Genomic DNA, 26,043 nt, shown 5'->3' with positions numbered 1-26,043 from the left:
ATAATTCTGATGAATAACTAATTTTGTCATTGTAGCAATTTGAACCATTTTGCAGACTGTGAGTTAAATTTTGACAATTGCCCTTGTCCAAATTGATTCTAAAATGATACATGCTCAGATTCATAATCAACTCATTCCTGCTTCTGGTGCTGTAATCCAGATTCAAAAGCATTTTTTTAATATTATTAATAAAAACACTGTTTAAAATGGGACATAGAGTAGTGGGCCTACTATTTTACCAGTAGCTCCTCAGCCCCATTTGTTAATTGTAAAACACATTTTTCAATGAATCTTAGAATCATACTGTTGAAAGAGACCACATGGGTCATCCAGTCCAACCCCCTGCCATGCAGGAAAAGCACAAAGTACCCCTGACAGATGGTCATCCAGCATCTGTTTAAAAGCCTCCAAAGAAGGAATTTCCACCACACTCTGAGGCAGAAAGTTTCACAGTGGTGAACAACTCGTACGGTCAGGAAGTTCTTCCTAATGTTCAGGTGGAATCTCCTCTCCTGTAATTTGAACCCATTGCTCCAAGTCCTAGTCTCCAGGGTACGAGAAAGCAAGCCTGTTCCTCAAACTTGTGACATCCTTTCAAATATTTAAACATAGCAATTATGTCTCCTTTCAACCTTCTCTTCTGCAGCTATACATCCCCAGCTTTTTAAGCCACTCCTCATAGGCCATGGTCTCCAGACCTTTGATCATTTTAATCACCCTCCTCTATACACCTTCCAGCTTGTCAATATATCTCTTAAATTGTGGTGCTCAAAATTGGGCACAGTATTCCAAGTGAGGTCTGACCAAAGTGGAATAGAGGGGCACCATGACTTCCCGTGATCTAAACTCCTTTTGATGCAGCCCAAAATCAAGTTGTCTTTTTTTGAAGTATCTTTATTAGAATTTTGCTTACAGATATTAAAAAAAAACAACAACAAAAGTCAGGAAGAGGGATAGGGTCTGGTAGATGAGGGGCTGGGTGGGGGGAGGGATTGGGGATATCCATTAGGGCGTGTAAAGTAGAGCAGGGAGGGGGGAGAAAGGGTGGGAATGAAAAAACACCCAAAAATCACTACAATAAAAAAGAAGAAAAGGGGGGGGGGGGAGAAAGAGAGGGAAAGAAGAAGAAAAAAAAGAAAAGAATTAAAAAAACATAGAGTTGACTTCCTCCAACCAACTGGACATTATATAAGGATTATACGAAAACTCAACCAAGTTTACAACAACCTTAAACTACCAGATAAGATATGGAAAAAATTAGGTACCAGTCCAACGAAGAAATAATAAGAGAAGCGACCCACTACAAACAACCTAACTGAGATAGAGAAAGAAGATCAAGATGCAGGGAAGACGAATATGGAAGTCAACTCTACATCCAGTTGTCTTTTTTAGCTGCTGCATTACATTGTTGGCTCATGTTCGACTTGTCCACTAATACCCCAAGATCTTTTTCACATGGACTGTTGTCAGGTCATGCGTCATCCATTCTGGATCTTTGCCAATTTTTCTGCCTAATGAACATGTGCCCATTCAAGTTGTTGGGTGGAACTCCTCACCTTCCCTGTGTTCATAGGGAACATAGAAGAAGCTCCTTTTGCTCTGTCGTCCAAATATCTCCATACAAGTATCATTTTCCTAGCTGATGCGAGAAATTTGTACTGGAGAGGTTTCTCCACTCAACCCCCCTTCACACAGCTGAATAAAATGCCACATTATCTATTTTGAACTGGAATATATGGCAGTGTGGACTCAGATAACCCAGTTCAAAGAAGATATTGTGGGATTTTCTGCTTTGATATTCTGGGATATAGGGCTGTGTGGAAGGGCCCTCAGTCTCAGCAAGGGGAACCCTGATGTGCATATGTGCACTTACTTGTACATCTTCCTCCTCTAATTTACTCCTTCAGGGTTCAGCTAGACCCAAAAGGCTGCCAATAGCTGATGTTTGAAACCTGATTTGCTGCGCTGCTTTTCTGTGGTGTGTTAGATTGTATGTGCTGTGGGGGCATCTGCGTGGGAGCGTTTCTGGGGAGGGTGCACAGAAAACTTTAGTGATCCCTTCTGCAAAAGCTGTCAGATACGTATTTGAGGCCTTTGCTGGATAATCAAACATTTCCCTGAACTCGTCACAAATCATCCAAGGTAAGTGAGGTAGCTTTGTAAGAGTTCCTGCAATGACTGGCTACTTCAGAGGAATGAGAGGAAAAGAGAGGAAGCAAAATCCCATTTAACTGTCCTAAAATCCCATTTAGGTGTCCTTAGGCCAGAATGCTCCTTTTCTTGGTGGCATTTAATTTGCTATGTCATTCAAATCCTTAGCTGCACCAGACCGCTACTTATCTTGCTTCTGCCAGGCCAAAGTTCTGCCCAGTGTAATAGTCTTCAGTCTGACCTGGGTAGATCACACACATTTTGTACCAATTTACTGGATACACGGTAACATTTCAGGTTAAAGAGAGGTGATTCGGCTGGTATTTTTAGAGAGGGCATTCAGATGACTAACATATCAGCAAAGCTTCTTAGGGCCTTTCCACACAGCCATATAACTCAGAATATAATGGCAGATAATCCATAATGGAGCCCCCAGTGGCACAGTGGGTTAAAACACTGAGCTGCTGAGCTTGTTGACCGAAAGGTCGCAAGTTCGAATTCGGGGAGTGGCGTGAGCTTCCGCTGTCAGCTCCAGCTTCTACCAACCTAGCAGTTTGAAAACATGCAAATCTGAGTAGATCAATAGGTACCACTCCGGCGGGAAGGCAACGGCGCTCCATGCAGTCATGCTGGCCACATGACCTTGGAGGTGTCTATGGACAACGCCGGCTCTGCAGCTTAGAAATGGAGATGAGCACCACACCCCAGAGTCGGACACGACTGGACTTCATGTCAGGGGGAAACCTTTACCTTTAATCCATAATATCTGCTTTGAACTGGATTATCTGAGTCCACACTGTCATATTATCCAGTTTCATATGGATTGTATACAGCTGTGTGGAAGCTGTATACAATCCATATTAAAGTCAACTTTTGCTTAAGTCAGCTTTTGCTAGGATCTGCTAATAAATCAGTGATTCTCAACCTGGGGTCCCCAGATGTTTCTGGCCTACAACTCCCAGAAATCCCAGCCAGTTTACCAGCTGTTAGGATTTCTGGGAATTGAAGGCCAAAAACATCTGGGGACCCTAGGTTGAGAACCACTGTGCTAATTGTTAATTTGTTAAGGATTTTATTTGCTATCCAACTCCAGCACCATTGTATGTGCCTTCAAGTCACCTCTTGACCAAAGGCAACCCCATTCATTTGATAGGAACAATAATAATAATAATAATCATCATCATCATCATCTTTATTTATACCCCGCCACCATCTCCCCAATGGGGACTCAGGGCGGCTTACATGAGGCCAAGCCCAGCAACACATTACAATAAAATAAAATAAAACCAAGGTATAAAACAACAACACAAAAATTACATAAAACATGAGAATATAGTAAACAATATACAATACAGTAAAAATCATTCACAATCCCAGTGATATTAAGTAGGCCATATGTACAGAATAAAAAACTAAAAAAACTCAGGGTGAGATAGGAATGGAGCAGATTATTTCTAAGGGAGAGCACATAAAAAAGGGGGCCTAGAACAGGCCTCCATACAAGCGTGGGAAAGGTACTGTAGGAGTAAACGTTGAGGGGGAGCAATAATGTCTAGTTGTGAAGTTACTCTCCAAAGGCGCAGCGGAAGAGCCAGGTTTTGAGGTCCTTCTTAAAGGTTTCTAAGGAGGGGGCTTACCTAATTTCACCAGGCAATGAGTTCCAAAGGTGAGGTGGTTTTCAAGGTCCATAGTGGGAGACAAATCCAAACATTATAATGTCTTAGAATCATAGAATCAAGTTGGATGAATCCAGACGGCTATCCAGACCAACCCTCTGCGATGCAGGAATATACAATCAAAACATTCCCAAGAATGCTGCTGAGCTCAATCAAAGCTGTCGAGTCAGTATGTCAGAACTGCAACTCTATTTCTCTACAGTTCAACTCTTGACTCCAACTCATGCAAAATGAAAAATCTGTATTAATTAGAAATAAGAAATCTAATATAGGAAAATGGTGGCATGTGTTTTAACACCACCATGTGAATCACTAAGCTTGGGTTTAGAGAATATAAAATATATTTGATAAAAATTTCTGAACAAGAAAACTCTTAAGTTCTTATCTAACAAAATATGCAAACAACAGTTTAAATAGGAGTTTTGGCAGAAAAAAAGTCTTTAAACTAAAACATATGTAAAATTAAGATAAACAAAACATAATGTGTGTGTGTATGTGTGTGTATATATATATATATATATATATATAGAATATCTTTAAATAATATGTATGTATTCATAGCCAGAATCAGCACATTTCTTCTGACTGATTACACCCAAAATTACTTCCCATTCCAACTCTGACTTCATGGTATCACAACTTGTGATACAATCCAGGGAAACTGCTGCCACAAAATTCTGCCTAAATTCTCCCCTTCGAGGAGATGGGGTGAGGTCTCAATAAGCTTATTATGATTATTATTTGAAACACAACAAGATGACTCCACAGCAGACAATATCACTCTGCTGGCTGTTGTATTGGATCACACGTTGGACACTTCCCAAGTGTCTAGGACTTTACTACTACTACTTCTATTATATCAACTAGACCTGATCCATTGAGCTGTGTGACTCCCTCTATGATGGGATAGACTGCTCTGTGTTCCAGATCAGGATCTCAGGCCCCTTCCACCCAGTTGAATAAAATCCCACATTATCTGCTTTGAACTGGAATAAATAACTTAAGTTCAAAGCTGATCATGTGGGATTTTCAACCTTGATACCAACCAGTCCATACTTCAGGAAATAAAGCCCGACTGCTCATTGGAGGGAAGGATAGTAGAGGCAAAGATGAAGTAGTTTGGCCACATCATGAGGAGACAGGAAAGCTTAGAGAAAACAATTATGCTGGAGAAAATGGAAGGAAAAAGGATGAGGGGCCAACCAGGGCAAGATGGATGGATGGTATCCTTGAAGTGACTGGATTGACCTTGAAGGAGCTGGGGGTGGTGACGGCCGACAGGGAGCTCTGGCGTGGACTGGTCCATGAGGTCACAAAGAGTCAGAAACGACTGAACGACTGAACAACACATTCTGGATTATACAGCTGTGTGGAGGGGCCCTCGGTCTGATATTTTAATAATCATAAGATAACAGACACTTGAATTAGAGCCCATGCACAGATAGAGAATGATGACTGTGCATGTGTGCGCACTCTACCTTCCCCAGTACATGTACATTTTCAAAGGCATAGCCTGATAACAGACTCCCAATTCTCAATTCTTTCATTGCTGCTGTTGTTATATTTATTTGTAAGCTACTTTTCCTCTTAACAGAAACTCAAAGCAGCATACCACGCTAAAAACAATGCAATATACAACATCAAATCTAAAGATTATAAACATAATAGAACTAAGTCAAACACTATTTAAAAATAAAAAGTTAAACCCATTAAAAACCTATTAAGAGTAAACAAAACACCCCATCCCACCCCCTGGCTCGATCTTAAAAACTTCCTTATTTAAAAGCCTGCTTGGAAAAAAGAGTTTTAGACTAGGTCATTAAGCTGTTTGACACTGCACAAATTAGGTTCGTAGTGAAAGAATGGTGGTCTGAAGCTTCCTTCTAATGAGGGCAGGATTCTTCAATCGTGTGAGCACGAGTTGAGATTATTCACCACTGAGTAACCTTGTTTACTCATTCATAAATGTCATTGATGGCTCATATTTTGGAAGGTCTCCATAAAATAGAAAGATGTCTAGTTATAAATAAAGGATATAGCAAATGTTAAATTTATTACCCAGAACTCAGTATAAGAAGTTGCTTCCAATGGCAGAATTACTGTTGAATGTGTTCAGTTAGATTCCAATTGAACATGAGGAAGAACTTCCTGACTGTGAGAGCTGTTCAGCAGTGGAACTCTCTGCCCCGGAGTGTGGTGGAGGCTCCTTCTTTGGAAGCTTTTAAACAGAGGCTGGATGGCCATCTGTCAGGGGTGATCTGAATGCAATATTCCTGCTTCTTGGCAGGGGGTTGGACTGGATGGCCCATGAGGTCTCTTCCAACTCTTTGTTTCTATGATTCTATAATTCTATTATTCCTTCCAGCCTCCAAAATATTTGCTGAGAGGAAGAGGTCTTTTGAAGCGAATGGGGTAATGTTCCATATTCCTCAGAATGTGGAAACCTGACTGTTGCTGTAAAACAATGTGTGAAAATTAATGTTTTGCTGTGAAAATTGAAATGGTTGTGGTAGATTAACAAGTCCTATGGACCAAAAGGGTGCAAAATCTTGTTCCCTTGCTCCTATGGAGTGATCAAAATATCCAAGACTACGTATATGCTGCCATCTCAGTAACCCACTGGAAGCCTGTCTTCCTCTGCTGATGTATTAAATGCTGAAGTATCTCTACTTTACAAGTAAAGATAAGTTGACCTAGAATTATACTGGAGGAGCTAGATATTATCTTAGGTAAAAAATTAATAATAACTGCGCACCTAAACCCAGCAAGCATTGAGTGCCAATTCAATTCATTTACGATTTTCCCATGTTGATGTATTTATTTATTATTTATTTATTTACAGTATTTATATATCGCTTTTCTCACTCCTAGGGGGACTCAAAGCAGTTTACACATAGGTAAAGGTAAAGGTAGTCCCCTGACACTAAGTCCAGTCATGTCTGACTCTGGGGTGTGGTGCTCATCTCCATTTCTAAGCCGAGAAGCCAGCGTTGTCCGTAGACACCTCCAAGGTCATGTGGCCAGCATGACTGCATGGAGCACCGTTACCTTCCCGCCGGAGCGGTACCTATTGATCTACTCACATTTGCATGTTTTCGAACTGCTAGGTTGGCAGAAGCTAGGGCTGACAGCGGAAGCTCACACCGCTCCCTGGAATCGAACCTGCGACCTTTCGATCAACAAGCTCAGCAGCTCAGTGCTTTAACCCACTGCACCACCGGGGGCTCCAGTTTACACATAGATAATGGCAAATATTCAATGCCTTACAACTACAGTAATAAAACCACACTTTAAACATAAACAGTACATCACCAAATATCAAAAGTTATTAAAACCATAAAACAATCTCATCAGTCGAGTCGCCATTCCAGTCCTTCTCCCACTAAAAGCTGCATACATCTATTGTCCAAAGGCCTGGTCCCAAAACCATTATTTCATTTTTTTTCTAAAGGTCGGAAGCGAGGGAGCAGATCTTACCTCCTTTGGGAGTGCGTTCCATAGGCGGGGGTCCATAGCCGAGAAGGCCCTGCTCCTCGTTCCCGCCAGCCGCATTTGCGCTCTTGACGGGAGCGAGAGCAGGGCCTTCTCGGATCATCTCAAATTGCGAGGTGGGATGTAAGGGCAGATGCGTTCGGAAAAGTAAGCTGGGCTCGTATTCCTTTCATTCTGTATATGTAGAGATGTTTTTGTAAATCCTTGTTGGAAAATCTGAGATAAATTCTCACCCATCCCTAAATTGCACACATCTTGAAAGGATGTTTTTCTACAAGTCTCTGGCTCTTGAACCAGGGAGAGTTGCCTATTTACCTCTTCACTTTGGCCTATTTTTTTCTCTCCATGCAGTATGACAGAAAAAGAGGTCCTTGAGCCACCTGCATCACCCACATCTGAAGGAGGGAAATCCACAGAAGGGGTAAGTGCAGTTGTGGGTTATTCCAGAAAGTCAGGGGAGTGTCTCCCACCTTTGAGTCCCAATTCCTGCACAATCAGCCATGAGGTTTGTCTGGAGAGATGCTGTCCTCCTTCAGCATGTCCTTTGATGCCGGAACCTTCTGAAAGTGGCCTGTTTGATCATGAAGGCTGCAACCAATCTAAGAAGGGCATATGCCTTCCTTTCTAGTAAGGCCAAACCCAACTTGTGATGTTAACAATCATTTATCTGCCTGCTAACACCTCTCTTATTAGATTATGCATTTGGTGACATCAATATTATAATTGCTGCTTCATTGTCTTGTGGTTTGCCCTAACATTAGACCTTCTATTGGACTAGTCTGTCCAGCCTTTACATTTTTAAGCAAAGTTCTCATTCATGGCCATGATCCAAAGTAACCTTTTTGAGGGATTTTTCCAAACATGTTTTCTTGAACAGAAGGTCACCATAAGATAGGGGTAGGTCAACTGATTTCCTCCAGAGATTTGGAAATGCAACTCCCATAAATCATTCTCATTGTAGCCAATGAGCAGGGATTGTGGGATGATCAAAACCTCTGGATGTTACTAATCTGGCTACCCTTTTTTGTTTGCCAAACAGCCTGAATTCTTTTGGAATTTTGTAAAAATTAAAATGCCCTGCTCCAGTTGATTGTATTCTATTTCTCCCATCTTCACAAAAGAAGGCGTTTTCATGATCTTTTCTATGAAAAGGTAGAAAGCTAGGCTGGCTTCAGTATAGAGCAGTGTTTTGCAAACTCTGGTCCTCCAGGAGCTCTGACCTTTGACTCCCCAATCATTGGCCAAGGTAGCTAAGGCTTCTAGAAGCTGGCGTCCAAAACACCTGGAGGATTGGAGTATCTGTATCACTAATACAGAGGAACATAGGGCTCTTCCACACAGCCATATAACCCAGAATAAATATCAAAGCAGAATATCCACAATATCTGCTTCGAACTGGGTTATCTGAGTCCACACTGCCATATATCCCAGTTCAAAGCAGATAATGTCGGATTTTATTCAGCTGAGTGGAAGGGGCCTCAGTCAGCAGTGGTGTGGATTTTGCTTGCCTTCTTTTTCAGTGCACAATCCTTACATCCCTAGATTCAGCCTTGCCATACCCAAAAAACGTTACCATGGTGGTAAAGTAATAGTAGTAAAGAGGTAGAAGGAGTCATTGGGTTGATGAGTGTTCCAATTCGCCAGCCTCTGTGGCGTATTGGTCTGACAGCAGGGCAATCCCAGTGCCCCGCATCCGGCTCCGGTAGCGACGCTTCCCCATTACTTGTAGGGAAGAGTAGCCATGTGGCTTCCCCCACGCTAGCCCTGTTGTTCTAAATAGAACATGGAGAGACTCCTGTGTTGCCGGCATAGTGTCATAGGATGCTTTCGCCCCAGGTAAGCCATTGAGCTCTAATGGAAGTGAGCCTGCATCGTTGATAGGTGGTATGGGATTCTCTGGCTCAACTGGGGCGAAAGCATCCTGGGACAGTGAAATTTCCTCATAAGATGGGGTCTGTTATCAGCCAGTGATTCTTCACTTTGGTGCATATCCTTCCCCATTATATTTTGTACTTCAACTCCCGGAAGATCCAAACATAATAAAGGAACTGGAGGAATTTGATTCCAAAAAGACTGACAGGCAAAAAGTTGAAAACTACAGTTGAAGACCATCAACTCCAACTCTCTTCTTGATGCAGAAGATCAAGAGATACGTGTAGATAACCCCCAACAAATAGCTGTTTCAGCTTCTGCTGCTTCAGTGCCTCCAGTGAAGAAGATTCCCCCCCCCCCCCCCCCCGTTATCTGGATCTATTGTCACACTTTTAACCTCAAGTCACTTCTGTTTGTGCCCAAACAAAATCGACCTTAACCCTCTTAGATTCAGTCCTGCTCACCTCACCCATAGTCAGGAAGCCTTTCACCAACTCCCATATGGTATAATAATAATAATAATAATAATAATAATAATAAACCTTTATTTGTACCCCACTACCATCTCCTGAAGGACTCGGTGTGGCTTACACGAGCCCGAGCCCAAAATACAACAATAAAACAACAACAACAATAATACAGCAAAATAAAACAAAAAACAAGCAATAACATTAACAACACATAATGATGCAGTTAAAAACAATGGCCGGGCCAAATGTAATAATTAAAATTAAAATTAAAAAGTGCTGAGCATGACAGGTGGGGTGTTTGGAGGGGGGTGGGCATGCAGATATCCTAGATCTCTAAATAAAGTGCATTGGGACATAATGCTAGGAGTTTCCTTATTCTGGAAAGGCACACTGGAACATCCATGTTTTCAAGCTCCTCCTAAAACTGAGTTTGCTCCTTGAGCCACTAAAGTTGGTTAGTCCCCTCCAGCTACCTTAGTTCTAACTCCAATGAGATACCAGATTTAAGAAAGGGAAAAGAAAGAAAAAAGTTTGTAAGTCCAAATGCTTCTAAAAACCATGTCTGCGACACTTGTGGGTTGTTGTGGCACAAGGAAATCCACTGTCCAAGAAACACAAGTCCAAACCCCTTTGAAGTAAGCAAAACTATAGCTCTTTGGGGTTTGAAGTATTATGGATCCTGGTCTAAATGCCAAGCATGCTGGGAATTTTGCAACAAGGAGATTAAAGTTCTGCATGGGAAGCATGGGAAGACTATATTGTTTCTTACTCATGTTTCAAACTGCATAGATCTGTACAAGTTGCTCTGAATTTGGAAGAACTGGCAGAACCTAGGTAGCTTTGGACATTAGAGGAAGAATCACTGGGCATATTTGGAAGGATTTTCATACAGAGTGGTTTTTTATAACAATACAGTTTGTGTAGCTTCCTTGTTTGAGTTTCCTTTCAGAAAAGAGCATGGAAGTGCAAATAGTGTATGATCCACTTTCACATATCACACACAGTTGATGCTTGCAGCATTTAAAGACACTTTTAGGTGTATTAGATTCAACTTCCTGGACAAATTCTCTCATTCATCATAGTTTGACAAAGTCCCCCCCGTCTGCACAAATAATAATAATAATAATAATAATAATAATAATAATAATAATAATACCTGTCAGCTGCAAAAGGCCACCCAACTGGGATTTGCCGATACATCACACAGTCCTTGGGAAGTGTCTTATGTGTGATCCAATACAACAGCTAGTAGAGTGACCTTGTTTGCTATGTACTAATCTTGTTGTGTTTCTAATAATAATAATAATAATAATAATAATAATAGCACTTTATTTGTATTCCACCCTATCTCCCCAAGAGCACTCAGAGCCAATTCCAGCATATATACAGACACAGGCAAACATTCAATTCCTTTGAAACGCACAGTGAAACACAAATACACAAAGACAAAGGCTTCTTGCTTCATCTCCAGCTCTGGAAGCGGTGCTCGTCTACATTTCCAAGCTGAGGAGCTTGTGTTGCCTATAGACACCTCCTGGTCATGTATCCAGCATGAATTTGTGGGGCGCCTTTTTACCTTCCCGTCAATATGGTTCCTATTGATCAACTCACATTTGCATGTTTTCAAACTGCTAGGCTGGCTAAAGCTGGGGCTGACAGTGGGAGCTCACCCATCTTACAGATTCGAACTGCTAACCTTCAGGTTAGCAAGCTCAGCAGCTCAACGGTTTGACCTGTTGTACCAACATTGCCCCTTCAATAAATAAAAGATTAAAAGGAGAGATAATCTACAAATGAATATCTGTGTCTATGAAAATAACACCTATTACTCCATTCTCAGAATATTCCTCTCAAAAGTTAAAATACGTCATACTTTCATGGAGATCTTTACATATTTGTAAATTATGGACCTTAGGAGAACAAGGAAAGCTTGGAAATGAGAAGTATTTCCCCCCTTTAAGTCTCCCAAGAATTACCAATGTTTTTCTTTAAAATATATAATTGCTATTGAACAAACTGTCACGTGCACATGAAAAACAAATGTGAAGCTTTCTCCTTCAACTTCCCTCAGTGAAACTGGATCTGTGGCTAGCACTTCAAGGGATTATGTCCTTTGAATGGAAGAGTACTAGAGTCTCCTCCAGTCTTTGTAGTATATTCATCCAAGTGTATTTACAAATACAAAAGCAGAGCGTAGGTGAAGCTAGGGAAAACCAAGTGGGAAAACCAGCAGCAAAACCACTGTTCCTGCAGTAGATGCACAAAACACCAAGGTGCCCATACATCTACTTCCAGTCCAGCTAAACCTATAGCAATACATTTTCACCTCTCTGCCAGTCTCTAAATTCAAAAGCATCTATGCTTCTTACTGTTGTTGCATTGTGCTCACTATTTCCTGTTCTGATGGGTGTTGTGTTCCACTGCTGTCAGGCTCATTTACTCAAACCAAGGCAGCTACCTCCATGATACTCAAATAACTCAGTGCATCCACATTGGTCTTTATCAGACTTTAGATATGTGTGCAAACCAACTGATGGGAAGGGGTGGGTATGCAAAGTGTGGCCTTGGGTTTATATGCCACTCTGTCTCCTAGATGTTTTTGTATGGCTCACTCCCTGATCCCCTGCATCTCCTATTTTTCTGCCAAACGGGGGGCAAAACCTTCAGTCGCAATGTCTCACCTTTAAATCGGATGCCCTCCCCATTTATTAGTTTAATATATCAGAAGCCCCTGGTGGTGCAGTGGGTTAAACCCTTGTGCTTGCAGGAGTGAAAACTGACAGGTTGGAGGTTCGAATCTGGGGAGACTGTGGATGAGCTCCCTATGTCAGCTCCAGCTTCCCATGTGGGGACATGAGAGAAGCTCCCACAAGGGTGGTCAAACATCAAACATCTGGGCAATGTCCTTGCAGATGGGCAATTCTCTCACACCAGAAGCAACTTGCAGTTTATCAAGTCGCTCCTGACACAAAAAAAGTTTAATGTAACTGCCTTTTATAACCATCTTTGTTTCTTTCTCTCTCTCTTACACACAGGCACACATCTTGGGATATCTGTCTGATATCCAGAGGCTGTCTGAGGCATAGAATTGATCCCCACCCCTGTTCAAACCCCCTTGCTCCCAGCAAAATACAGAGAATTACACAATTTGACTGATTTGATCCTGATTTGAGATTGCCACATCCTCAGGCCCTTGTTGAATCTTGCTGCAAAATTGTGTGTTGTTACAACCTCTATTCCAACTTGTAAACTGGAACAGCAACCTCTTTTCTCCCTATTGCTCTGAAGATTATATATCTTCTGTGAGCAATTCCTAGCTCAGTGGTTCTCAACCTGGGGTCCCCAGATGTTTTTGGCCTTCAACTCCCAAAAGTCCTAACAGCTGGTAAACTAGCTGGGATTTCTGGGAGTTGTAGGCCAAAACACCTGGGGACCCACAGGTTGAGAACCACTGGCCTAGCTATTTCAATACGTTACTTAGAAATATATGGGACACACTCCAGGAATGCCTTTTGGTGACACACTCAGCTGCTGAGACGACAACCTAATGGCTGCAAATTTTTCCATATTTCATGAAACAGCCAGTATTTAAGATCCCCAGAGACTCCCAGAATGTGCACATACATATGGAAGGATGTGTAAGAGAGGAGGGTTGGCTCGTTCTCTCTCATGGGATAGGGATATATTAACAACCATAGCCTTAGGAAAGGGAATGTATGGCTGTCTCCCCGCTGCTGACGCAAACACTTTCCAGCTTATTGCTGTCCTAAGATTTCTTTGCATTATCCCGGGCAGCAGAAGCAACTTCTGGATCAGAGACACACTCCTCCACCTTGCCCAACTACATCCTGGTGTATTGCACAGGCTGTACTCTTTTGGATTAAGATTAAGATGGTTAAAAGTAGTCATAGATAGTCTGAGGCCCCATCCACACAGTACCTTAATCACAAGAGTTTCCATTTCAAAATGGGGGTGGCTAGAGGACGTCACTGGAAAACTCACAGTGATTTGCTACAGCCGATGTCCATCCCATTTAAAAAGCCCAAAACATCAGATTGGCTGTCAAATGGACACACAGCTGATTGAAAGGAAGCACTAATGGAGAGCCACTAGAACTCTCAGAAACTCTTTAATTAACACTGCAAACACTGTAACACTGTAAACAGCTTTAATAAATAATTAGGGGAAGGGCGAAATCCGGCAGAAGGGTTTTTTTTTAATCCCCCCTATTATGCACTGATCTGTATATGGGCACATGTGAACATGCTTGTATTCATTCTATTAGAATATGCGCATATGTGCATATGGATCAGCGCATAATCATATTCTTAAAAAAAAACTTCCAGCGGATGTCCCCGTCCACCCTTTATTGTATCCCAATACAGAGAAGGGAGACCAGTGAGGACGGTGGGGGAAGACATCCTCAGACCAGCAGGTCAGTGTAGGGATCTTCTCAGAGGTCCCACATTTTTTGCTCTTCTTAGAAATCCCACAATTTGGCGCTGTCTGGAAGCGTCCTGAGAGCAATTCCAAATGGATTGATAAAATATTTAACAAAATTGCCATTAATATAATCAATCACATAATGACAAAAAAGTGGAATATAATACTTGATTGGGCAATAGCTTCCTGATAGAAACCAAATTATTGAAGTTCCTAAACTCCAGTTATTAGTACCTATTAGCCTTTGAAAACAATATATACAAAGTTGGTTTACAAGCATGTGGTGAAGCAAAATAATACCTTCCCGATAGAAACCAAATCGTTGATGTTCCTAAACTCCAGTTATTAGCACCGATTAACTTTTGTAACCAACATATAAAAACAGCTGGTTTACAAGCATGTGGTTAAGTAAAATAAATGCACACACAGAATCTCTCTCTTTCTCTCTGAATCTCTTTCCCTTTCTTGATGTGTTTAAAATTCTGCAACATGATGGTGGGCGCTGTACAATGCAACTCTTGCTCTGTGCTTCTCCATTTGCATCTAGCTGGCTTCATTGCTGCAGACCACCTTCCGGGTAGTGTTGCAGGCAAAAAGTGCTGCATGCAAATGGCATCTCTGCTTTTATTATGTAGTTTTTGGGCTTCTATTTGCCGGGTCCTCTTCCTACTCATTTTGCCACAGGGCCCTGAGGGGATGTCCTGGAGATGGCTTTTCCTTCTGTATTACTTTGCCTCCTTTTTTTGAGCTAGTTGTGAACAAGTTGGGAGTGTGCATGCCAGTGGCTGTGGTTGCCTTGCCACGGTTCCTTGTTGGCATCTATCAAGTGCTGATTGTCCACCTGCCCCTACCCCATCCCGCCCTGCCTTCCCCCCACCCCACCTGCTCCGGATCCTCAGCTGCAGCGGCTAAAGCAGATTTTCCAACGTAAGCCCAACGAAGAGGAGGAAGATGCTGCCCCAGAGGAGCCACAGGCCAATGGAGAGCTGGTCAGCCCTTCAGGGGGACCGATTTACTACATCTATGAGGAAGAGGAGGAGGAGGAAGAAGAAGAGCCTGAACCACCGCCTGAGCCAGAAAAACCCGTGAATGACAAACCTCACAAGTTCAAGGATCATTACTTCAAGAAGCCCAAGTTCTGTGACGTCTGTGCCCGCATGATTGTCCGTAAGTCTTCTTGCTTGAGGAAACCAAGCTATGAGGGAATGGCGGTGGTTGGAGGATCCTACTTTCTTTCCCTTGGTTCCCCCTTATAATGGGATTTTGGGGTCTTTTTTAAGGACATAGTGGGTAGAGCATAATCTCTCTTTTCACTGCAGAGAGTTTATATGCCCTTCTGTATGCCACGTTGCTTTCCAAGATACAGTATGAAGGTAGTAAATTGGGTAGGAGCTAGGGAAAGGTTATTGCAGAGTTAGAAAGCGGGGGGGGGGGGAGGGGGTTCTTGGGAGATGATAAAAACAGGGAAGGTATGGTTTTGCAGCAAAGTGAAGCATTAACACCTAAATCCAATTGCTGATCCAAAACTCAAGTGTTTTGAATCAGTGGAATTACATATGTATTGACTTACCATTCAGCAAAAAGTGGCTTTGATTCTAGTAACAGCCCAGCAATTGGATTTAGATTTCAATAGCAGAGAAGATATAGCTCTGAGCACCAACCAACAACAAAAGTATGAGCTAAGTGTGTGTGTGTATGTATGTAGATAGATAGATAGATAGATAGAGCGACAGAGCGATAGATAGGGTATGTTTGAAAATATAATTTTTCTTTCTCTCATGGCACACTGCCTATTCTATTTTGTGCAGATGATGCCTTATCTACAGACCACTTAACAGGAAGAATGCATCCTTGTTAAATTAAAGTGCATGCTATCTAAAGTTATCTATGATATCTAAGTTATTTTGACACAAAAATTGCAACTTCCCACAGCAGAAGCAATTTGCCATCTCCCTTGGGGTAAAGCTATAGTAAACAAACAAAGAAACAAACAAACAACTTGCTGCAGATTCATAACAAGCAAAATCTCCTACATGAGTCAGTTGCTTTACTCTACCAAACACAGGGGCGGCTCGTCCATTATGCGAAGTAAGCGGTCGCAGAACACTTTTTTTTTGCTAGGGGCGCAGAGGAGCCTCTGTAAATGCCCCTTGAGGAGCGCCCCCTCAGCTCACAACAGCCCTAGCAGTCCGGGGGGAGCCTCGGCTTTCTTGCCTCGCTGCCGGGCAATCCTCTTCCCAAAGGGGCCGGGCCCTTGAGCCTCGCCAAGCCCCTCTCATTCCTGCTCCACCTGGCCACCAGGTGCGCGAGCAGAGCCGGCGCTCAATCGTTCTCCGCGTTCGATCCCTTCCCCATGACCGGCTCCCTTTCCCAATCCCCCAGCGCTCCACCCGCCTCCTCTCCTCTCCCCAATCCGCGGGTGAGCCAAGGGGTGGAGCCACTGCGCCTGGCCCGCTTCAGGTCCAGAGGCGTGTCTGTAGACCCCAGCGTGCGCACCAAAAGTCGCCTCTTCTCCTGACTTTCTCTTCAGCCATTGGGACCAAGAGAGAGAGAGCCCTCCAGCTGGAGGTGTCTCCCACCTCCGCTCCCTCCTTTGTTTTTGCGCCTACCTTCGGGAAAGGTGGGCATCTCCACCTCTGTCTCTCTCTCTCTCTTGGTCCCAATGGCTGAGGAGAAAGTCAGGAGAAGATGTGACTTTTGGTGCACACACCAGGGTCTTCAGGCATGCCTCCAGACCCAAAGTGGGCCAGGCAAGGGAGCAAGTGCGGCAAGTGTAGTTACTGGGATGTATAGTTCACCTACAATCAAAGAGCATTCTGAACTCCACCAATGATGGAATTGAACCAAATATGGCACACAGAACTCCCACGACGAACAGAATATATATATCAATGATTGGTTGGGGGGGGCGGTGGCGCCAAAATACTGTTTGTTTACTGTTGAAAATTACCTAGGGCCGCCTCTGACCAAACATTAGGTCTGGCTGAAAAGACACCCCTTGGTGCTTAGGTCAAGCAGCCCCAGAATGAAAGGACATCTTTTCTAGAAAGGACTAGTATGCAAACTGGGTGGATGGACCAAGTCCAAAGTGTAAAAATATACTTCATAGTTCCAAGTTGCCATTCTAACAGCTCATTGCACAGGGCAACTACAGGTAGAAATGGAGTTCATGCGGTTCTAGCTCTAGTGATTATGGGGCCCATTCATACTATTCAATTATAAGGCTATATTTCTATTTTGACTGCTGTGGCAACATCCCATGGAAAGCTGGGGTTAGTAGTTAAGGAAGGGGCATGATTTTCGGCTAAATAACTCCCCTGGTGCCCATGACCAGTCTCTGTACCCCATGATTTTAGAAGATCTGGCCACGGCAGTTAAATTAAAATAAAGGTTATAACTGCATTGTAAATGGGACCCTTGGTGTGAGGTTGGGGTGCAAGTTATATACTGTATTTCATTGCCTAATAGTTGCTATCGCATAATAGTTGCATCACCACCACTCCTTTTGGGGAAGGCAAAATTGGTGTTTTGCACTTCCCTGCATAAAAGTCACACCCTTTGTTCACTCATCTGGCTGAATAAAAGAAGGGTGCAATTGCCCTTTTGACTCGGCACACAGCCATACTGTGCCAAAAGGCACTGCCACACAGGCAGATAATGCTTCACCTGCCCGCACAGCTGTCCCCTCCGTAAATGGGGGGGTGGGGGCGCGGTAAAAGGATGGGCAAGTTCACCAGCCTGCTAGCCTCTCCCCTCCTAACTACAGAGCACTGTAACTTGGAGGGGAGAGGTGGGTGGGAAAGCATGTGAACTCTCCTTCCCCTCCACAGCTACACTTCAAGAGTATAGACATGTGAGTGGGTGAAACTTCACCCACCTGTATAGCTGTGCCCTGAACAGGACTATTATGTGATGAAAGGGGGCCTTTTCACTATGGAAGTCACAATTGCACAATAGTTATATCTCACTTCCCCTCCCCTCCGGGGGGGAAGGGGTGCAACTATTATGTGGTGAAATACAACATGCTTGCTAGGGTTCCTTCTGATATTCTTTCTGATGCTAATCACCACCTGTCTTGCCTAGTTAGTCTGAGATACTGAAAAGGCCCAGCCAGGAGGTAAGTGGTTTTAATGGAAGGGGAAGAAATTGTCACTTTTCTTTAGAGTAAAAACAGGAGAGGTTTCCTGCACCATTAATGGTTGTGTAAAAGAGGAAATTTCTGTAAGTGTTGCTTACTACTTGAGTATTTAACAAACAAAATCTGCTTTATTTTCTGCTTCTGTACAACCATTAAAGTGGCTTCTCTAATTTCCCCACTGGCAATGCTAGTTTAGTATTTTAAAGTGGCTTTTCACACCCCTTACTTTCTATGTGATTGAAAGACAAACTTTCCTTTAAAAGTTAATGTTTAATGCTGGTGTCACCTCTCGTTTGGTCCTGAAGAGTAGAGAGAATTGTTCAAACCTCATGATTCCTTGACCTCTATTGACCCCAACTAATTTCCCATCTCTTTTTCTGCATAGTCAACAACAAATATGGCCTGAGATGCAAGAACTGCAAAACCCACATCCATCATCAGTGTCAAGGCTATGTAGAATTTCAGCGCTGCTTTGGCAAAATTGTAAGTGTCCCCAGTCGGTTCTGTATGCAAGGTTTCTTGCCCTGGCTGCTTGCTGTCCCTAACATAATGTTTTACAGCACAGGCTTGGAGGTTTGCATGTTGCAACTGCATTAGCCCCACAGTATGAAGATGGAAAATGTTTACACTTAACAACAAAGGATAATAATAATAATAATAATAATAATAATAATAATAATAATAAACAATGGAACACAACACGCCAGACATCACGATTATGGAAAAGAAAAAAGTCTGGATTATTGATGTTGCCATACCAGGTGACAGTCGCATTGAGGAAAAACAACAGGAAAAACTTAGCTGCTATCTAGACCTCAAAATCAAACTGCAAAGGCTCTGGCATAAACCAGTACAGGTGGTCCCAGTGGTCATCAACACACTGGGTGCCATGCCAAAAGATCTCAGCTGACATTTGGAAACAATAAACATCGACACAATCATGATCTGTCAACTGCAGTAGGCCACCTTACTTGGATCTGCATGCATCATTCGAAAATACATCACACAGTCCTAGACGCTTGGGAAGTGTTCAACTTGTGATTTTGTGATACGAAATCTGGAATATAGATCTCGTTTGCTGTGACATACTGTGTTTTTGTGCCAATAATAATAAACAATAATACAGGGTATAAAGAAATATTATTATTATTATTATTATTATTATTATTATTTCTTTATACCTTGTTTTATCTCTCAATGAAGGAGACACAAAGGCATGCTAATCCAAGAAAAGAGCAATCACTTTGGTTGCTTTAATAGAGAACAGAAAAAGTATCATCTGATTCCATGTATCCCCTAATATTTGCAGCAAGAATCTACTTAACCAAAGAAAAAGGATTTCTGTGTGTTTATGCTATGTTCTGGAACCATCAATGGCTCAGTTGTAATCCAGATTCAATCACTGCAGTGGTTCTGGAGATGAAATGAGCTGTCTGTTCATATTTAGGAAGCCTGTAAACAGCTGTATATTGCTATATGTTACAATAGTTATCAGAAAATTGGGGACATCACTATTACACCAGCCAGCATTGCTTAGTTGCACACTTTTTAGCAATTTTAGTTCAGGTTTCATAACATATGGATTTTGAAACACTCAAACATGAGTATTGATGACACTAAACTCACGCTGCTTGAGTCTGTATGTATATACAGTATGACATCCATATCAGTGGATCCGATATACAGGCAGTCCCCAAGTTATGAACAAGAAAGCTTCTGTAGGTTTGCTCTTAAGCTGAATTTGTTTGTAAGTTGGAACAGGTACATTTTTAAGTGTAACTCCAACCACACATCACGTACGTGCTTTGGATAGTATAGGGAAGGATTAACACCCCTGCGGTGTTTGTTTTGCTCCCTGGGTCTCTGTTCAGAAGATTTCACCTCTCCTCCCCATCTTTCTGTCCCTGTGATAACTGAGATTTTGGAAAAATGGGCTTGTTTGGGAAAAAAGGTTTGGTGATAAAGCTTTGGTTGAGACACCTTTTCCCCAGGATAATTCTTCCAGGAGTGAATCTCCCTTCCTAGGGGTAGGTTTCTCTCACTTCCTGTTGTCTCACCCCTGTTTTTAAGTAGTAGTCTCTTTCACTTTTCCACAGTTTCTCTTGTTTACTTAGGGCCTCTCCATAACTCCATTGTGTGTCCCATAGAAAATGCAAGTGTTCTCTATTATCCGTTGTTTCACGTATCCATGTAAAGTTGGGGAACATATCCCCTACAAATATGTAGGTCATAGTGCCTACTCTACTCTGTCCACACTATTTGTTCTCCCATGTATAACTAATAAACGTCTGAGTTATTTAGTGTCATGCAGCATCTTTTTTCTTGCCAGGAGTCACGCTCAGCTATAAGTGCCACTGTGTGCTAGGTTTTTCCTAAATGAAGACTCCTTTGTGGGGTAAAACATTCTCAACCTGAATGTCAATTGCTGCAAGACACTGTTACCACAATGGAATTTGTATTTTGTCCTGTATTGCTGAGAAGTCACAGATACAGAATACTAAAGAAACAGAAGAAAGGGGAAGCACAAATGTTTGATCATCATATGTTAGGGAATGCATGTTCAGGGATGGGAAACCTTTGACCCTCTAGAGCAGTGGTTCCCTACTATTTTTTGATGAGGGACCACTTCACCAGGGACCACTCTCTAACATTACCAAAAGGATTACGAATCAGTTTTTGGTCAACTTTAGATTCGGTTCGGTTATTTGGGTGCTGATTGAGAAAATTGCATTGGATAGACCACATTAGGTCTAGTTTCTGATACAGAATTTATGCCATCCAGTAGTCTCCATCTGCTTGCTCACATAAAGCCATATTTAATAATCTAGAGTTGATGTGGTCTATCCAATGCAATTTTATGAATCAGCACTCCAAATAACCCCAGGAACAGGACTTAAAATGAAGACACCAAGATGCCCCCACTTCCACGCGCCACATGGAACAGCTCCGCTCAGGGGGAGGGAGGACGAGCAGAAGCAGCAGTCAGGAGGCTTGTTGTCATGCCTTTGTGGGTAGTCAGCCTCTCTCCTCCTGAAATCCACGTTGTCTCAGCACTATAAGTGGGTTTTGCAAGACCAGTTGCTCTCATTGCACCGGTGTAGTAAAGGTGAGGCTGTGGGCCATATTTTAGTTCTTGGGGACCACTAGTGGTCCACGGACCACAGGTTGGTAACCACTGCTCTAGATTCAGAGAGTGGGGAAATCACAGTTCATTACGTGATTTCTGGAACTCATTGCCTGGTGAGATTAGGAAGGCCCCCACCTTAGAAATTTTCAATAGGGATCTCAAAACCTGGTTTTTCCGATGTGCTTTTGGAGAGTAGCCATATTATCATAAACAGTTGCTCCCCCTCAATGGTTTTTGTCCCTAGAGTATATTCCCCACCTGTATTAAGGTCTATATTTATTACCCTGTTTCTTTACAAGTTTCTCCCCCACAAACAATCTGCTCCATCCCTATCTCATCCTGATTTTAGTATTTTTAGTATCTTAGTTTTTATCTTCATTGTTATGTTATGTTATTTTACTATGTATGATTTTGCTTTTGCTTTTGCTTTATGGTCTTTGTACTCATATGTTGTATGTATTTTACTGTGTTGTTATTTTTTTTTTTGTCGTGTCAGGAGTGACTTGAGAAACTGCAAGTCGCTTCTGGTGTGAGAGAATTGGCCGTCTGCAAGGATGTTGCCCAGGGGACGCCCAGATGATTTTGATGTTTTTATCATCCTTGTGGGAGGCTTCTCTCATGTCCCCGCACGAGGAGCTGGAGCTGATAGAGGGAGCTCATTCACCTCTCCCCGGATTCGAACCTTCGACCTGTTGGTCTTCAGTCCTGCCGGCACAGGGGTTTAACCTACTGCGCCACCGGGGGCTCCCGGTGTTGTTATTGTGTTTTGGTTTTTACTTTATTGTAATATGCTGTTGGGCTTGGCCTCATGTAAGCCGCCCCAAGTCCCCTTTGGGGAGATGGTGGTGGGATATTAAATAAAGATGATGATGATGATGATTATTACCTGTGTGTTTACCAAGACAATGTTTTTTGCCCACAAAGGCCCCCAAGACTCTGAACATTGTGAAAATATTTTCCTTTTTGCTAAAACAACCCTTAAGCTCTTAAAAATTATTTGTGAATGGAGGTCATGCAACATCCAAAGTCTTATTCACAACTGAAACAAACCTCACCTCTTGCCAGTTTCCCATCCTTGAATTTTCCAGGCCGAAATGTATAGAGGGCCAATTATTCTGTCTCAGCCCTATTAACCCCCCCCCCCCCCAGCTATATCGGAACAAAAAATACGCATATAGTGGCTGTTCATTGAGTCTTGAACACCCTGGATTCAATCTTACATTTTGTTCCAAGATTATTACATATTATTTCTATTAACTGTTCCTTGACCTCAATTCTGCCTCTGCAAAATAGGAATAACAGTTACTAGAGGTGATCATATGGCTTTTTTATTTTATCGTGTCAAAAGTGACTTGAGAAACTACAAGTCACTTCTGGTGTGAGAGAATTGGCCGTCTGCAAGGATATTGCCCAGGGGACGCCCGGATGATTTGATGTTTTATCATCCTTGTGGGAGGCTTCTCTCATGTTCCCGCATGAGGAGCTGGAGCTGATAGAGGGAGCTCATCCGCCTCTCCCTGGATATGGCTGAGTAATATGAACAAATGAAGTAAAAGAGAGGATGCACTTGTCGGAGATTTTAAGCATTCCATAATTGTGGATTCCTGCATTATGCGATTGGACTACATGGCCCTCAGCATCCCTTCCAACTGTGACCCAATAATTTCTAAACTATTTTACACCCCTTTAATTTCTTTATTGGGAAAAACCCCTCTAAAAACAGATTTTCTTTTATATTCGTAGGATATAAATCAATATATGTCTCTCATCAGGGGTTTAGCCAGGGGCAGAGGACAAAATGAGGGCATTTTCTTCCCCAAAAGGAAATCTCTCTTCACATGTGAAATTTTCATGCAGTCCTCAAACGTCTAGTGTTGCAGTAATTTAAAAGTTCGACCGGACATTTAGAAATACAATGTAGGCATCCAAAGGAAAGAGGAGGCTGGGCTAGGTTACCATGGGAATGTGAGTACAGCAAATGTACAAACTGTAGGTGCGAAACATTTTCAGTGCCCTCCTCTCTACAATGTTAGAAGGGAAAAATCATTTGGGGGAAAGTATTCTTATTTAGAGGAACAGTGTCCTCATTTCCCTACTATTCTCATAGCTATACTTTTTGTCCAGTCCAAAGCTAGATGAGAACAAGATGTAGCTTTGTTAGCCACTGCCTGCATCACTGCCATAGTTATAAAGAAGGGTAGGGATTTGCTGCTGCCTAACCCTCATCTTTGCTCTGCAGCCCCCAGGTTTCCGTCGTGCTTACAGCTCCCCGTTGTACAGTGCACAACAAGTTGGTAAGTCATCAATCATGGACTTCTGGTGGCCCTCCCATGATGGACTTCCATCACCGCAAGAAGCGGTCCTCATTATTTTCCTTGCTGTTTCAATCCACAGCTAACCGAGGTGACCCTGTGTTTGAGACGCTGCGGACGGGTGTTGTCATGGCAAATAAAGAGCGTAAGAAAGGACAGGATGACAAAAAGAATGTAAGCATTATATGTGGAGAAGCGTTAGGACACAAGTGGTGTGCCTGCTTTTAGCATTTCAAACTGTAGTAACCTGAAGGTTGGGACTGAAGTTAGGCCTAGAACAGAGGTAGGAATCAGGCAGCATCCACAGGTTTGTCACTTACTTACTTACTTACTTAGGTGATCCCTCGTAGTCCGAGGATGATGGTGTAGTATCCTGGCGATGGATCTGTAGGTGACTGGGGAGCCCTATTCTTGATCTGCATCTTCTCCCATAGTGAGGGCATCGGTGGAAGGTGGAAGGCGGTCCCGGTCAGGGTTGACTTGATGCGCCTTCCACTTGAGACGTTTCTCTCTTTCACCCTCCGTTCGTGCCTCTTCAAATTCTGCAGCACTGCTGGTCACAGCTGACCTCCAACTGGAGTGCTCAAGAGACAGGGCTTCCCAGTTCTCAGTATCTATGTCAGAGTTTTTAAGGTTCACTTTGAGCCCATCTTTGCATCTCTTTTCCTGTCCTAAAACATTCTGTTTTCCGTTCTTGAGTTCAGAGTAGAGCAACTGCTTTGGGAGGCAGTGGTTGGGAATCAGGACAACATGGTGTGCCTGTTTTTAGCATTTCAAATTGTAGTAAGGTGAAGGTGGGGACTGAAGTTAGGCCTAGCACAGAGGTAGGAATCAGGCAGCCTCCATGGGTTTGTTAATGCACCCTTCTCTAGGTGAAATATAGAACAAGGTTCTTTCCCCTTCAATGGTTGCACAGAAAAGGGAATTTTTGCAGTGGGATTAGTGTAAGAAGCAACCTGCTGAAATCCTCCATCTAACTATCTGCAGTGGTATCAAATGTTGGTGGAGATGGAGGCTCCAAGAATGGGCATGCTAGACATATATTGCCTAATGATGTGACAAAGGATATACCATATCTTTTGATTAATTTCCTTACTTGCTTTTTAGCCATTGGCTGCTATGATGGAAGAGGAAACAGAGGGCCCTAAGGAAGAAGGTAACAAGCCAGAGGAAGGTAAGTGCCAGTCCTTAGGGAAACCACTCCTACTTACTTCATCACACTAGAGAGAAAAAATCCACTTAAAATCCAGTTTCTGCCTCCTGCAGAATTCTGGGGTTTGTCGTTTAGTGAGGCTGTTAAAGGCCCTTCCCTAAAGTTCAAACCCCAGGCTGTTTCGAAGTAGATAATGTGATCTGAAAAAACAAACAAATCCCTTTTTACTCTGCGTTCTAGGAAAATAACTTTTTTTTTTGGTAGCATGTCATGCGCCCAAATCAAGATGGGGTAGTTGGGGGGACAGGATAGATTGGTGGGTGATTATTACCTTGGCATCCTCATTCAGCAAGCATGATGTCATCATTTTTTAAAGCCATTCGGAATATGTCTGAAAGTTTGAGATTCTCTGCTTTCTGGGGCATGTGGCTATCTTGGGTCCCCAGTTGTTTTAGCCTACAACTCCCAGAAATTGCAGCCAGCCTACCAGCTGCTAGGATTTCTGAGATTGAAGGCCAAAACATCTGGGGACCCACAGATTGAGAACCACTGCTCTAAAGCGATTCTATGGTAACATCTGACAGAACTGGAGAATAGAATCACCTGGAAAACCCAGAACCTTCCTAGAAAGGAAATCTTTCTTATCAGATCCAGGTAGATAAAATTGTAGTTATGGTATAGAGTGTATGGCAGTCATACTGTACAATAACAATTAAGCTCAGATCAGCTGAGGGCACCATCATAGGAACAGCCTCCCAGCCCCGTCCCACTGCCCTTCTTCTCCTAATACTGCCATGCTGTCCTGGCTCTCTTTCCCCTGTCCTGCACCCAACATTCATTTCCTTTCACCTATTCTAGAGTCCCATGTGCACCCTTCCTCCTTCCGCTCCTCCTCTCCCATCCCCTTACTTTTTTGTCACCAAAATTGAATGAAGAAGCTTTTACTTCTCTCAACGGACATGCACATATGGTCTGGAAAGGTCTACAAGGAATTACAGAGTCAAGAGGGCAGAGGAGCCATGTCCATGCCTTCCAGTGGGTACACAAGTGGTGGGAAGATTGACAGGAAAACAAGATTGATATGTATATATGGATATAAACATGGTATATTCTCTTGTGAGTCGGGAAGGCAAATATCCCTCACCTGGTGCAGTTGTGTGACCTAAAACAATCTGAAATACGGTGATTTTAGAGAGCAGGAACTGTATA

General features: G+C 42.7%; 1 protein-coding gene across 1 annotated transcript in view; it reads left to right on the top strand.

Annotated features, from left to right (window-relative positions):
- STAC3 (SH3 and cysteine rich domain 3) overlaps positions 1–26,043 on the top strand; it is a 51,077-nt gene that overhangs the window by 3,751 nt on the left and 21,283 nt on the right. The window contains exons 2-7 of the mRNA XM_060763009.2: positions 7,671–7,740; positions 15,004–15,271; positions 18,628–18,725; positions 23,609–23,663; positions 23,764–23,855; positions 24,789–24,855. Of these exons, the coding sequence (XP_060618992.1) occupies positions 7,672–7,740; positions 15,004–15,271; positions 18,628–18,725; positions 23,609–23,663; positions 23,764–23,855; positions 24,789–24,855 (649 nt within the window). The 5' untranslated portion in view covers position 7,671. The remainder of the gene's footprint in view (positions 1–7,670; positions 7,741–15,003; positions 15,272–18,627; positions 18,726–23,608; positions 23,664–23,763; positions 23,856–24,788; positions 24,856–26,043) is intronic.

The sequence above is a fragment of the Anolis sagrei genome, chromosome 2 (assembly GCF_037176765.1).
Source record: "Anolis sagrei isolate rAnoSag1 chromosome 2, rAnoSag1.mat, whole genome shotgun sequence".
Taxonomy (NCBI): Eukaryota; Metazoa; Chordata; class Lepidosauria; order Squamata; family Dactyloidae; genus Anolis; species Anolis sagrei.
Note: the sequence above shows the minus strand (reverse complement) of the source record. Positions and strands in the feature narration are given on the sequence as shown.